The sequence below is a fragment of the Lynx rufus genome, unplaced genomic scaffold (genome assembly GCF_022079265.1).
Source record: "Lynx rufus isolate CCGP_SWC_20201006 ecotype Redwood Valley unplaced genomic scaffold, mLynRuf1.p SCAF_2, whole genome shotgun sequence".
Lineage (NCBI taxonomy): Eukaryota > Metazoa > Chordata > Mammalia > Carnivora > Felidae > Lynx > Lynx rufus.
In genome coordinates this window covers 6,345,128-6,359,351 of record NW_025814834.1, presented here as the reverse complement: position 1 = coordinate 6,359,351, position 14,224 = coordinate 6,345,128, and the positions used below count along the sequence as shown (strand labels likewise).

At 49.9% G+C, this 14,224-nt stretch overlaps 1 protein-coding gene across 1 annotated transcript in view; it reads left to right on the top strand.

Annotated features, from left to right (window-relative positions):
* Positions 1 to 5,168: 5,168 nt before the first annotated feature.
* TRPM8 (transient receptor potential cation channel subfamily M member 8) overlaps positions 5,169 to 14,224 on the top strand; it is a 76,045-nt gene continuing 66,989 nt past the window's right edge. The window contains exons 1-2 of the mRNA XM_047084728.1: positions 5,169 to 5,285; positions 10,351 to 10,424. Of these exons, the coding sequence (XP_046940684.1) occupies positions 5,169 to 5,285; positions 10,351 to 10,424 (191 nt within the window). The remainder of the gene's footprint in view (positions 5,286 to 10,350; positions 10,425 to 14,224) is intronic.

Sequence of the window (14,224 nt, the reverse complement as noted above, 5' to 3'; positions counted from 1 at the left end):
GGTGGCAGTAAGGACAGAAGCACCGAAGCTAATGTCACCCAAGCACTGTGCTGAGCTGCTGTGGGCTCGTCCCATGTAATGCTGACCATCCACAGGCCGATGCTGCTTGAGCCTTGTGTCAAGCTTGGTTTTTCCTGACTCCAAGCCTTTGCTTTTGTTTTGTTTTGTTTTGTTTTTCTACCACACAGTCTTCATCTCCCTGGAGGTTTGATTATTATTTCTTTTTAAGTTCATCTATTGATTGAGAGAGAAAGAGAGAGAGAGAGAGTGCACATGAGCCAGGGAGGGGCAGAGAGAGAGAACGAGACAGAGAATCCCAAGCAGGCACCACACTGTCAGTGCAGAGCCTGACGCTGGGCTCCAACTCACAAACCAGGAGATCATGACCGGAGCCGAAATCAAGAGTCGGACGCTTAGCCGACTGAGCCACCAGGTGCCCTTCCCTAGAAGTTTGATTGTATAAACAGGCGTTTCTCGGTGTGTTGACTTGAATTCCTCTTGACGTTGAACTTTTTGTTATTAAAGACAAGTATTTCTCTTGGTTTTGCCCGAACTTTTGACTCCCTGGCCTGTGGTATGATGTCTGAGCTTTCCTGATGTGTTTGCCAACCCCACGATTTTTGAGACGAATAGCACAGTGAATGGAGGGTCTGTGTTACAAGAAATCACCCCCTTCAAATATGGTTATTACACACCGTGGGGTGCCCTTGCTGTCATTTTACTGGTGGATTCTATCAGAAAAGTTCTATCCACATCACGGGCCGTCATTTTCTTGACTTTGCTTTCCAACTCCTAGCCCAGAGTTCCATGAATTTAAAGAAATACACTCCGAGTTAAAGAGAAAATAAAGAGATGGTCCTAGACTTGAAACTCACACTTTTAAGCCTCATACTCCAGTGCCCTCCAAATGGGTGGGAAGCCCGTGTCTCTGTCATGTGAACCCCAAATACTGCAGATCGGATCCCTGGAAAGAAGCAGTATCCGAGAGGCAGTTCTGGTGAGGCTTCAACACCATACACTTGGATGCCATGGTTGTATAACGTTTTCCGTTGCATTCTAGTTTCGGAGTGACGCAATCATATTTCCCGAGTTGTATGTGAAACTCCAACTCCCATTCGTTGGGGGTTGTCATGGATAAATCCATCACTTGCAACTTTCGGGGCATGGTAAACCATCGACAGACTTACTTTTCCTCAAGTTCAGTAGTGGCTCTCTTATCGATTCCAAGAGACTGAGGCTTCAGATGGCCCCTGTCTGCCAGTGCCGTTGGGTGATGGGGAGCAGGAGTGCAGAACAGTCCAGAGCTCAGGAGCTGGATTCTAGCTGCTCTTCAACAGCAGAAACCTTTCCACAGAGGCCACCTTCTAGGACCTTCTAGGACCTTCTAGGACCTTGGAGGCGTGAATGGGGCGAAGGCAGTGCTGCTCCCACCGATGTGTGTGTGTGTGTGGCGTCCCTCAGCCCCTCTTAGCTGGGAGGGAGGCCCCCAGGACGCCCTTTGAAAACACACTCTAGACTCGGCTGTTGAGTGAAGCCCTGAACACCCGGACATTGTCCCTATTTCATCTCCGCAGTAAGAGTCAGGCAGGCCACGTGGGACCAGGGTGCCGGGAGAGGAACACCAATCACTTCCTTATCCAGGAAGGGTTTCAGAAACTGTGACGCGAGGGGGAAGAAACAGCCAAAGTTTCTCATCCGTATGCATTATGCGATTGTTGGCTTTCCTTTCCTTTGATCTTTGATTGGTTATTTATCTCCGATTGGTGATGTTAGTGGGGACCGCTTCAGCAGTCCTGCCTGCCCCACAAAGCCCTTCTTCTTCACGCCCTTATTCTCGCAGTTGTCATACCTGCCCCCTGTCTGCTAGTTTTCTTCTGAGAGATTGAAACAGGCCCCAAGTCAGCCATCACCGCCCCCCCCTCCCGTTTGCTCCTCTGGAGGGGAGGTCCACACCGGTCGTCTCCACCGGTGTCTACATGCTCTCTCAACCCGTATCGTTGAAACTGCCATTGGTATGGCCACTGCTTATCTTCCCCTTGCCCAGCCTCTCGTGGCTTATCCTGTTTATTAAGTGTATTTTGAAGACGGCACAAGCAATGTATTTACTTTTGGTAAATATAAAAAGTAAAAAAAATAAAACGAATGACTATCCTACCCTCCCCCCACGTTAGCATATAGTGATTAGCATTTCGGTGTATTTACTCCCGGGTGCCTTCTGCACATCATCTGTAAGGCATTTACATTCCCTACGGAGGCAGATGCCTTTCCTGCAGGCGCTGAGCCGCCTTCATAAGGAGGCCAGGAGGGTGAAGGACCCACTCAAGGTCTGCGGCCTGGTGGTTCATCCGAGAGCCGGTCCGTGAAGCTGTGTCTCTTAACCACCAGGATTCCTTGCCGCCTGCTTTCTTTCTTTCTTTCTTTCTTTCTTTCTCCCCCTATTTGGAACAAATCATAATAATTTCTCCATGTCATTAAATTATACCCCCTTAATGGCACCACCCTGTTACTTTTTTTGGGTGGAATGTTCTATGAATGGAAATTTAGGTTGTTTCTGATTGCCCCTATTAGAAAGAACTCCGCGATCAACAGCTTTTCAGTACAACTTTTTGTGTTTCTGACTCTTCCTTTTATCTAGGGTCTCCAAAGCTGGTTCCCTGGGGTGACAGTATTTAAATGCCTTGCTACTTTACTGCCAAGTTGCTTTGAAGGCCATAAAAGGGTTTTCACCCCACCCAGTCGTCTGGAATTGTTTGTCTCATCACCATCCTCCCACCATCAAATATTATCATCTGAAAACACCTCCTTGTGGAGTTTCATTGTTATGGGCCTTTTATGGCTTTTATGAGAAAGGAAGATTAGTCTGTTTTCACGTTTTTTAGCAATTTGCGCTCCCTCTTTGATGGATTTGGATTTCAGCCCTTAGCCCATTTTTTTCTACTGGGTTTTCTATTGTCCGGCCTGGTGATACGAGCCTATTTTCCATAGCACCAGTGCATCGGCTGGTTTCTCCCTGGTGTGACTTTTCTTCCTTCCTCCCCTCCTGGCTGTCAGCCTATCCAGTTCCCTCGCCCTTTCCCGGGGTTCCTGGGCGTGGGGGCCTTGGATACCCTCCTTTCACTCTCCAGGCTCTCCCCCCGGGTGTCTCTTCTGCCCTTTCCCTGTGGCCCTCTGCCCTATAGCCCCTTCTGCTAATGCCTGGCTCCTCTCCCCCCCACGCCCTAACCCCTGACCCCGTTCAGGATAATCACCCAGAGCACCTGTGACATAAGATGTCGTGAAGAAGGCCCAAAACTCATAATCAATCGACTTGAGCATCAGCTCGCCTCAGAAGAGCAGGTGGAAACAAATATCTCATGTAGGCATTGGACGTGCCAGGACAGGGCCGCCCCCTGCACATCTTACGTGACTTGCCTGTGTCTTGTTTGACCGAAGTGTGATTAAAAAGCAAAAAAACACCTTTTCCCATTGCAGAAAAAAAAAAAAAAAGCAGTTTTTCATTGTGGGGCAAATGAAATCATTTCTTGACCATTGGTGCCCTACTTAGAAGCAATTTGCTGTATGGGGATCACAGTAAATACCTTGCAGGATTGATCTGTGGTTTTACGATAATGTATGTAAAGTACCAATTAATACTCCGAGCCTCTCTTTCAAATGTCTGGGGAGAGAAGTAAAAGAAGCACTCATTGTTTTAAACAGCCTGTACCAGCTGTTCTGAGTGGGTTTCAAAGAAGCTTCCAGTCTCTGCGGGGTGGGAGCCTTTTGAGGCTGCCTGGGAGGGGCCGTTGGGCCGGAGACAGCAGGAACACCGGCTGGGCGGTGGGTCCAGACCTTTCCACACCCAGGGAAGGCTGTGCGAAAGCAGGAGGAGGATTTAGGGGTCAGCAGGGGGTGTTATTTATTCGTTTAAATTATTCGCTCAATACATATTTGTACAGATCACCTCTGTGTGCCTTGCCGGGTCCTGGGCATATAATGCTGAACAAGACAGATCTGGTCCAGGAGCCAAACAGATCGTTAAACGAATCAGGGGTTCCGGCAGCTGGGTGGGGAGTAGGGGTGCTACAGGAGTCACCGGGGCGTGCCTCTGCCTGGGGGTCACACGGCACCTCCCCACAGAAGTGGTGCAGACGTGAGGCCCCAAGGTTGAGCAGACAGACAGACAGACAGACAGACAGACAGAGAGGGTCTGCAGAAGAAGGCTCCAGACAGAGGGTGGGGCCCCGGGGGCAGCTGTGGGCTCCTGGAGAGGCTGGCGGCCGGGGAGGAGGTGGGACTTGCCCCTGGATGTGGTGTGGCCATCATGGGTGGCAGCTTCGTGCTGGAGGAGGACACTCAGGGAGACGGGGAAGGATGATGCTTTCGTTCTAGAAATGTGTTTACTGTGTCTGCCAGACAACACAGGGAAGTGGAGGGAGTAGCCGTGGGTGTTTTTGTCTGCAACCTGGGCTCCGGGTCTGAGGGAGGCCCTGAAGGTCTGATGAGGGGGTTTGGGAGTAAGGAGAGCAGGGGCGGCCCCGGAATCCTCCCCATGGGTCCGAGGCAGTCCCCGCAGGTGGGGATGGGGGCGTCTGGGCATCAGGAGAGCAGGGGCGGCCCCGGAATCCTCCCCAAGGCGGCTGAGGCTTCTCGGTCCCCTGGGCTGACGGCCTGCACCCAGGCCCGAGAGGGAATTGCCAGGTATCCCTGGGGCCCAAGTGCCGGCCCCGAGTCCCAGAGCCACCTTAGACACACAGGCCCTCGGCCCCTGCTACCACGGGGAGGATCAAGGCCAGGATCCTTCTCAAAGTCTGGCCCCCTCCTCCGGCTGACACAAGCCATTGTTACGGTTTGTTCTTTATGGTTTTACTACAAAGCCCCTAACTTGGAAGCAGCCACTGCGAACCTCCCAAGTGTGGTCTGTGATGCGGGGCCCGCCTCAGAGGGCAGCATCCAGGGGGGCCCCGCCCCAGGCCGGAGGGGCCGTGAGGACAGGAAGTCAAGCGGGTCCCGGAGGGGTGAGGGGGGATGAGGCCAGAAGAGCAGGGCGGGGGTGCAGTGACCGGTGGGGGACCTGGGGCAGAGCAAGGGGCCCTCTGCAAAAGGGCCTGTGACAAGGCTTTTCGTGAAGTCCTTTTGCTGTTTGCGACTCAAGCTGACCCCTCCTCCCCGCCCTGTCCTCCACAGAAAAGATGTCCTTCGAGGGTGCCAGGCTCAGCATGAGGAACAGAAGGAACGGCCTGCTGGACAGTACCCGGACCCTGTACTCCAGCACGTCCCGCAGCACGGACGTGTCCTACAGCGAAAGCGTGAGTCCAGGCGGTGCTGGGCCGTCTGAAGGCGTCGCTTTGGTCATTATGTTATTTGGGGACCCGTACTCCTTCTTTGAAAAGACCCTACCTCAACGTATAGTACGTTGTTCTGTGGGTTATGTTTTGTCAAACATGGAAGCATTTTCTCTTTTGTGCTGTTTTTGCAGCATCTTATTTTATTGTATTAAAAAAAGTTTTTTTCAACATTTATTTATTTTTGAGAGACAGAGAGAGACAGAGGATAAGCAGGGGAAGGGCAGAGAGAGAGGGAGACACAGGATCCGAAGCAGGCTCCAGGCTCTGAGCTGTCAGCGCAGAGCCCGACGCGGGGCTCGAACTCACGGACCGCGAGATCGTGACCTGAGCCGAAGTCGGACGCTCAGCCGACTGAGCCACCCAGGCGCCCAACAGCATCCTTATTTTATTTTATTTTATTTTATTTTATTTTATTTTATTTTATTTTATTTTTTAAATGTTTATTTATTTTTGCGAGAAAGAGAGAGAGAGCTCGAGCTTGCACAAGCGCAGTCGGGAAGGGGCAGAGAGAGAAGGGGACAGAGGATCCCAAGCGGGCTCTCTGCTGACAGCCTTGAGCCTGATTTGGGGCTCAAACTCACAAACGGTGACATCATGACCTGAGTCTAAGTCGGACGTTCAGCCGACTGAGCCACCCAGATGCCCCTCCAGCGTCCTTATTTGAAAGATGGTAACCTTAATAAGTTGGGAAAAGATGCCTTTGTTAATGGACGCTCCTGACATTTACGATGCTGCCCTGTTAACCCTCGTTTCATCCTCGGTGTTTCTGCTTCCAATCCTGTGGGTTCGCCAGAAACGACTCTCGAATCTAAGTCCTTCCTTTCAAGCCCACGGCTGCATCTCTGTTCGGTTCTCACTTGTTCTTGCAACAGCTTCTAGCTGGTGTCCGGGGCACCCGCGTCTCCCGTTCTAACCCCTCGTCCATGCTGTCCTGAGGTCCTAGGGACTCGCCAGTCCCTGCTTCCTGGGACCAGCAGGGGCCCTTCTGCGCTGTCCCCGGTGCTCCTGCTGGGGCAGGTTCCACTGGCTTCGTGGCCACCCTCCGGGCAGATCGAACGTGCTCGCTGGTCCGGAAATAAAGACGACACTGCAGTCTGGTACCAACGGTCCCCCTGGACTGGGATGTTGGAAGTCAGGATGGTGGCTTGCCGTGGGAAAGAGGACGGAAGAGGGATGGGGAAGGGTGCTCCGCTGCCGGGCCCATCAGTGTGCGGGTCTGACCGGTGGTTACACGGGGCTGGCTTTGTGAGCTACCAGGGAGCTCTGAACAAACAAACAAGGGGGCAAAAACACCCACCCCCCGGCCCCCGCGTATTTAAGGCAGTGCTGGCTGTCAGGCACTCCTCCTGCACTTGTCCATCCCCGACACAGAGCCCCCCCGCGCCCCCTACATTTTGCCCCAGGCCTCACCTTAGCCCTGGCCCTGCAGAAACAAACGGTGGGCAAAGACGAGGGGAACTGTCCCCCAGCCTCAGGCAATGAGAGACCTCCGGGGAAGGCGGGGAAGGCCGTTACCCATCTCACTCTGGGTTTGGATGGGGCTTTGATGCCTCTGGGCGATTGACCAAGGCTGACGGTGGGACAAGGCCACTCCATGGCTCCCAGGGGATTTCTGGACGGCTTTTCTGGTCACACCTTCAGCAGTGCTGGCGGCCCCCTGGGTAGGACTTCTGAAACCACCCAAGGACGCCTCAGTTCTAGAAAGCCCTGTTTGCGCCCCTCAAGAGCACACACTTTTGGGGGCACTCGGGTGGCTCAGTCGGTTAAACAGCCAACTTTGCCCCTTGTTGGGCTCTGTGCTGACAGCTCGGAGCCTGGAGCCTGCTTTGGATTCTGTGTCTCCCTCTCTCTCTGTCCCTCCCCCAGTTGTGCTCTCTCTCTCTCTCCCTCTCTCAAAAATAAACAAACATTAAAAAAAAAAAAAAGGAACACACCCTTCTGCAAAGTGCATTTTTAGCAACAGAGGGAATTTTTAGCAACAGAGCCATGCTCACACCACTGCCCCTCCACGACCACTGATTTCGCTGGCTTCTACATCTGTTGAATCTTCTTCGTTTGTGGTTAAGCAGATTCAGAATTAGTTAAGAGGTTAGAAAATATTATCAGGGAGGAAGGGCATCAAAGGCTTTCAAAAATTATGCATTCAGATGAGGGTAGGAATCATCGTTGCTTTCCGTATTTTTAGTGTCTGTGGACAAGAATGTGTAAGTGTAAATTTCCAGCTTAAGGAAGAGTAATAAAATGAACACTCTTGTGCCGGCCACCAGCTTAAGGAACAGAGTATCACCAGGACTTTGGAGGGCCCCCACCTGCCCCCCATGTTGTCCCCTCTCTCCTGCCAGAGGTGACTGCAATCCTGAATTTTCTATGACCCATTCCTTCCTTCCTATATATATATATATATCCCTAAACAATGTATTATTTACTTTTATCTGTTGTTGACATATATGAAATTCTGCAAGTATTCATGGGGGAACTTGTTTTTTTCTTCCTCATTATATTTTCGAGATTCATCTGTGTCGATTCCTTTCACTGCCGTCCAACGATCCATTGTGTTCATCCGGCCTACGGGGAACGTTTGGGTTTCTGCGTTTTGCTATTAGGAGCAATGCCACGTGAACATTTTGGGGTGTGTGAGCTGGGGCTCCCTGGGAAACGTTCTTAGGGTGAAGCTGGGTCGGTGAAGGGTAGACACCTCTCCGTCACGAGGTCTGGTTTAAGACCCGGGGTTTGTGGGATAACTTTCGTTCGAAGGGCCGGAAAGAGGAGGCGTGTGGTCCCTGTTTCTCTGATGTCTCAGAAGGGAGCAGGGGGCCGACTGCTGGGCGCACCGTGGACTTCACGCCAAGACGCTGCCTGTGCCCCCCACCCCCGTATGCGTGAGCAGCTGCTGTCGGGGATGAGGAGTCACGGCTGGCTTTGGTGCCAGCAGCCTGACTTGGGAAGCCAGACTTGCACCACGCTGTCTGAGAACTGCACCTGCCCGCACCCTGCCCCCTGCACCCATACCTGAGGGTTTGGACTGCCGGCCCCACCTCCCCAGGGCAAGACAACCCCCCCCCCCCCCGAAGGCTGACCACCGTGGCCAGGCATTCTCAGCCTGTGGGCTCGCGTTTCGTGGGACAGACCTACCTCTCTCTCCAACCGGGGGGTGCTTTCTAGGGGCGTGATTTGCTGGCCACGGTAGACCATTTTCCAGAGTGGTCGCGCCAATGTGCTCACCCACCCCTAGGGGGCGCGAGGCCCCACTGCCTTCCCCTTCATCACTCTCCGCGTCAGTTGCCTTTTTGATTTTTCCAACCCGGTTCCCCGGGGAAGTGAGAAGTCACGGTGGTTTCGCTTCACGTTCGCCTCATGACCGATGCCGGTGAGCCTCTCTTCACACGTGCACGGGTTATCCGTGCGTCCTTTTTTATTCGCTCTGTGCTCACATCTTTTGTCATTTTCCTCGTCGGTCGTCTGTCCTGTTGTTCCAGATTTGAAGTCCTTTATATAGTCTATCAATTGCGTATGTTGCAATTCTGTCCTTCCACCTGAAGAGTGTAGTGGTTTCTTCTTTTAAAAATTTTTAAAATTATTTATTTATTTAATGTTTATTAAAAAACTTTTTTTTTAATTTTATTTTTTACTTTTTAAAATTTACATCCAAATTAGGTGCAACAATGATTTCAGGAGTGGATTCCTTAGTGCCCCTTATCCATTTAGCCCATCCCCCCCCCACAACCCCTCTAGTAACCCTCAGTTTGTTCTGCATATTTATGAGTCTCTTCTGCTTTGTCCCCCTCCCTGTTTTTATATTATTTTTGCTTCCCTTCCCTTAGGTTCATCTGTTTTGTCTCTTAAAGTCCTCATAGGAGTGAAGTCATATGATATTTGTCTTTCTCTGACTGACTAATTTCACTTAGCATAATACCCTCTCATTCCATCCACGTAGTCACCAATGGCAAGATTTCATTCTTTTTGATTGCTGAGTAATACTCCATTGTATCTATATTCCACATCTTCTTTATCCATTCATCCATCAATGGACATTTGGGCTCTTTCCATACTTTGGCTATTGTTGATAGTGCTGCTATAAACATGGGGTGCATGTGTCCCTTCGAAACAGCACACCTGTATCCCGAGGATAAATGCCTAGTAGTGCACTTGCTAGGTCGTAGGGTAGTTCTATTTTTAGGCGTTTTTTTTTTTTTTTTTTTTTTTTGAGGAACCTCCATACTGTTTTCCAGAGTGGCTGCGCCAGCTTGCATTCCCATAAAAAAAAATTTTTTTTTTACTGTTTATTCTTGAGAGAGAGAGAGAGACAGGGTGTGAATGCGGAAGGGGCAGAAAGAGGCAGGCAGTGAATCCAAAGTGCTGAGCCATCAGCACAGAGCCCGACGCAGGGCTCGGGCTCAGGAACCATGAGATCATGACCTGAGCTGAAGTCAGATGCTTCACCGACTGAGCCACCCAGGCGCCCCAGGAGTACAGTGTTTTCCAATGTATTTTTCATCTCTTTCCATATAGTTTGCTTTCCCATCTAAAGGGAAGCTTTGGGTGTATAAAAAATTGTGGTTGTTTCTCAGAATGAGGTTCCGGATATGCCTTACCACCTTGCCCATGGGGGAGAAAATACAAGCCCAGAAGGAATCTCTGAAATATGTCTTCTTTAGAAAAGCAAGTGTAAGAGGACAGAGAATCTGCTTTGATACATTATTTATGGTAAACTATCGACAAATGCATACATTCCCTTGGTAGTCCTAGAGACGGGAAAACATAATTTGTATGTGTATCATGACATTTATTACAAGATAACTCCAAGTTGACTTTTAGAAAAATTCGCATTTAGTTATAAAATTTAAATGTATGCCTCTTTTAAAAACCGTCGTGTACTCTAAGAACATGGATGGACGCTGGGTGCTACGAATACGTGGTAAATTCTTAAAGCCTTTGAAGTAGGTTTAGATCATCTTTCGTATTTGTTAATAACAGCAGTGTGTTCGAATAAATTAGTGATATGCTGTCCAACGTTCTTTCTCCAAAGGACTTGGTGAATTTTATTCAAGCAAATTTTAAGAAACGGGAATGTGTCTTCTTTACCAAAGATTCCAAAGCCACGTAAGTATCTATTTCCCCTCCGTTTTTGCTTCCGGGTTGGAAAATAAATTATTAACAACCATTACAACAAACAAACAAATGCTCACTAGTTCATTATTAAAGTTGTTTTCATCTTGCGATTCTCAGAAATGGTGTGCGAGCAGGAAGAATTTGGCAAGTAGCTCGGGCTTGGTCCCTCGAGCGGGTCCCCAGGGCGGTAGCATTTCGTTTTGTATTTTTAGCTTTGGCAATAGTTGGTAGAGGCTCTAAGAGAGGCTGTCGCCCCCTTCGGTGTTCCCATGAGCCTGGGAGCCCACCTGAGTGGCCGCAGCAATGAAGGCTGTTGTGTTGTAGCTGTTGGCAGGTGACCCCCGGGCACGAGCACACGTGGCCATCCGATCGACTCCTCCGTGAGGCTGTTGATGTAGGGCCTTCCCATCCAATCGGGGGTTCATCCGCTCCGAGTCTCGAGTGTTTTGTACCATCAAGGCTGGGTTTCCAAACACGGGGAGCAGCCCCCAGCGGCTCTGAATGCAGGAGGAGGTCCTCGATGAATGTTACTTAATGAGGGAGGGAGTGAATGAGCAGACCCCTGATCTTTCCCATAGAAGATGCGCCCGGACCCAAAGAGACATTTTTCGTGCCGCCCACCTCTCATCCTGTCCCTCTGCCTTTCCTCTGTTGCCCGCTGCCGAGAGAAGAAAGAATCTAACTCTTCATTGGTTAGATAGTTGCTGCTGTCGTTTATAATTAAAGCACTGACCTTCTGCGGAACAGAGACAGCGAACAGAGGAAGGATGTAAGAACAAGTAACAGCAGGTTCGTTGGAACCAGCCCCGCATCCCACCTTGGCTCGGCTGCCTGCTCACCGCGTGACCTTGAGCCAATTATCCTTTTTTCTGCACCGAATTCTCTGATGCTAAAACGCTAGCAAAGAATTCCTCATGGGTTGTGGTAAGGATTCAATGCTGTGACGCATAAAGGATTCAATGCTCTGATGCCTCAGGGCATAAAAGGTTCTTCATAAATGTGTTTTCTTGCTTCGTGTGAGTGAGAAAAGGAACATCAGAAAAACTAAGAATCTCTGTTTTGCCACTGGTGTAAACGTATTCCTTGTGAGTCATTTTGATGGGATGTAAACCTCATGAGTCAGCTCTTTATTTCCTGAATGTTTCAATGAAAGATTTTGCTGTTAATATATTTGTTTGATGGGTAGAAAATACAATTTGGATTCATTCATTCACTCAACAAATATTTATTGGGAACCTGCTATATCACAAGGACTTAACATACTTGATCGCTAATTCTACAACCCCCCCCTGCCCCGCCCCTTCAAGGTGGCTTGCTATCATTTGACAGACAAGGCACATGAACCCCGAGAGTTCAGTATTTTGCCCAAGGTCCTATGGCCAGTGCGAGATGGATGAAGGACTGAACCCAGGTTTTCTGATTCCTAGCTTGTGTGTTCTTTTTATCCCCTGCCCCCACCTTTCTAAGACTGACACTGGCTCAGACAGAGCCAGGCTTGGGCCAGGCTTGGGTATCATGTCCACATGGACCCAGGGTGGAGAGGGATGGTTCGTCAAAGGAAAATCAGGGTGTTCCTACCAGCAGACCAGGAAATGGATGTCACATGGAGAAACCTGTAGTTGCCTACGTTAGAGTGCTTGATGACAGCTTGAATCTTGCAGGAAACAAAGGGGAGCAGTCCCCACCTTCAGCAACACAAGCCGAAGACCAGAACACCTCAGGGTATTCTGATTCCCTTCTCCTAAGGGCACAAGGTTGTAGACTGGGGTCAAGACCCTATACTCTTTGAACTTCCCCATCTCTCCATAGATGGTGGGAATACTCTGTGTCATCCAAATTACCCATCAGACAGGGAAATCATATGAAGGGACTTTTGATATTGATACCCTGAATTTGCTTGCTTCTCCCTCAAACTAACACAGGCTGTCCAAGTCTCCCCAGAGAATTCCTGGGGTTGCTCGTATGTGCTATGCCCAGACTAGTCAAGTCTCTCCACTTTCTTGACTAGTCACTGGAGAGTGAGCCCAACCATTGCACCCACTGCCGAGGACCCTCTGAAACGTTGCTGCCCCGCTTCTGGGCTGCCTCCTGGCACTTCCGAGACTGTGAGACCCCGATCTGGGTTTGTTCTCTTCAGTTCGCATTGCCTTGGCCATGCTGCATTCTAGGTAGAAGTAAGGAGAACTCTACCTTCTCTGTAGCTGCTCTGTGCAATGGAACTTTCCGCCACGATAGAAATGCCCTATATCTGCACTGCCCAATGCGGTAGTCACTAGCCACAGGTGGCTATTGAGCATTTGAAATGTGGCTAGTACGATCAGAGAATTGAATTTCTTTAGTTTTGATCTGAATTAATTTAAACATAAAATTACATCGCCGCGCATGGCTAATGGCTGCCTTATTGACCGAGTCGCTCTATAGGTTTCAGACTTGGTCTAGAGGTAGAACTAGGGTCCTGATGTTCTCCCATCTGCCCCACGCCCCCTCTCCGTCACCCCTATCCCTCCTGCAGGTATCTGTGCTCCTAATGCCTTTCTGGCCTCCTCTCCATTTGTAAACCAATTCATGCAAATTCCTGCGTAGAGCATTACCAGCCTGCAGACCATCAAAACGGAGCCAGACAACTCTCTCAGCCAAGGTCACCTGAGGCACACACCTCCCCATAGAAGGGAAAAGGGCTTAAGAGTCTGTCTTCAGCTGTAGCCAGGGCAGGTGAGGCAGGGACTTCTCCCCCCGCCCCCATCCTGCACTGACCTTCGGTGGGTGTGGACAGACCCCAACAGATAGCAAGATGGTAACAGCTAAAGGGAAAGGAGAGGAAGTCAACTTGGACCCTAGTGGGGAGGACTCTGAGACCACTGGGGGGCAGCCTTGACTCAGGAAGTGCCCTGGGACTTAGTAAGAAAAGCACCGAGGAAACTGGGGTCAATTCACTTTTTTTTTGGCCCGACTGCGTGATGCCCAGAGAACTGTTCCAAACTGTTCCAAGGCAACATTGCTGCGTGACTTTGGATCCGGGCCTTACTTAGATTTTTATAGCCCAAGAAAATACTGAAAGTCTGACATATATTTTGAGCACAGAAAATTTCCATCCTCTACAGTAAGGAAGACTTTCAGTTACAAGGAACTCACGCCAGCTTAACCTGAAAGGGTTTGTTTACAGTTGGAAACAGTCATGTCACCCCGAACCCAAGGAAAGGCTTGTCTCAATCCAACCGCGTGGATAGGGTTGAGGAACAGGGACAACTTCGCTGGGGTCCACATCACATGCGCACTCTCCAGCAGGGACCACACTGAAGTATCAGCGTGAGGAGTTCGAGCAGCGTGGGAAGATTCCTGCTGCGATGTGTCTGTTCCTCATTAGGGACGGTCTTTGTTGTGTGGCTTTGGCAGTTACCCTGGGCTCCCTGTAGCTCAGGAAGGTCTCCATTAGCAGAGTGACTCATTTCAGGTCACACGGTTGAGGCCAATTGCTTCCAGGTAGTAGAATCTTGGTCCCTATTAGAATCTGTCTGCTTCTGGAGCGATCATAAAACCTCCTCCCCAAACTGGTTTCTGCTCCATCGAACTTTTAGAATGTGTCACAGAAAAACAAGACCACTGTTGTCATTTTGTACAATTGAAATGGGATCTACTGCCACAGAGTGTTTTTAGAATTATTTCTACATTTTGCCATCTGTTAAATAAAGTCATCAGTGAGGAAGACCTTGATAACATTGCCCTTCCTCCTGTGACAGCCATGTGACAGTTATGTATGCTTAAGCCCATCTTCCAGAAGGCAAAAAATACCT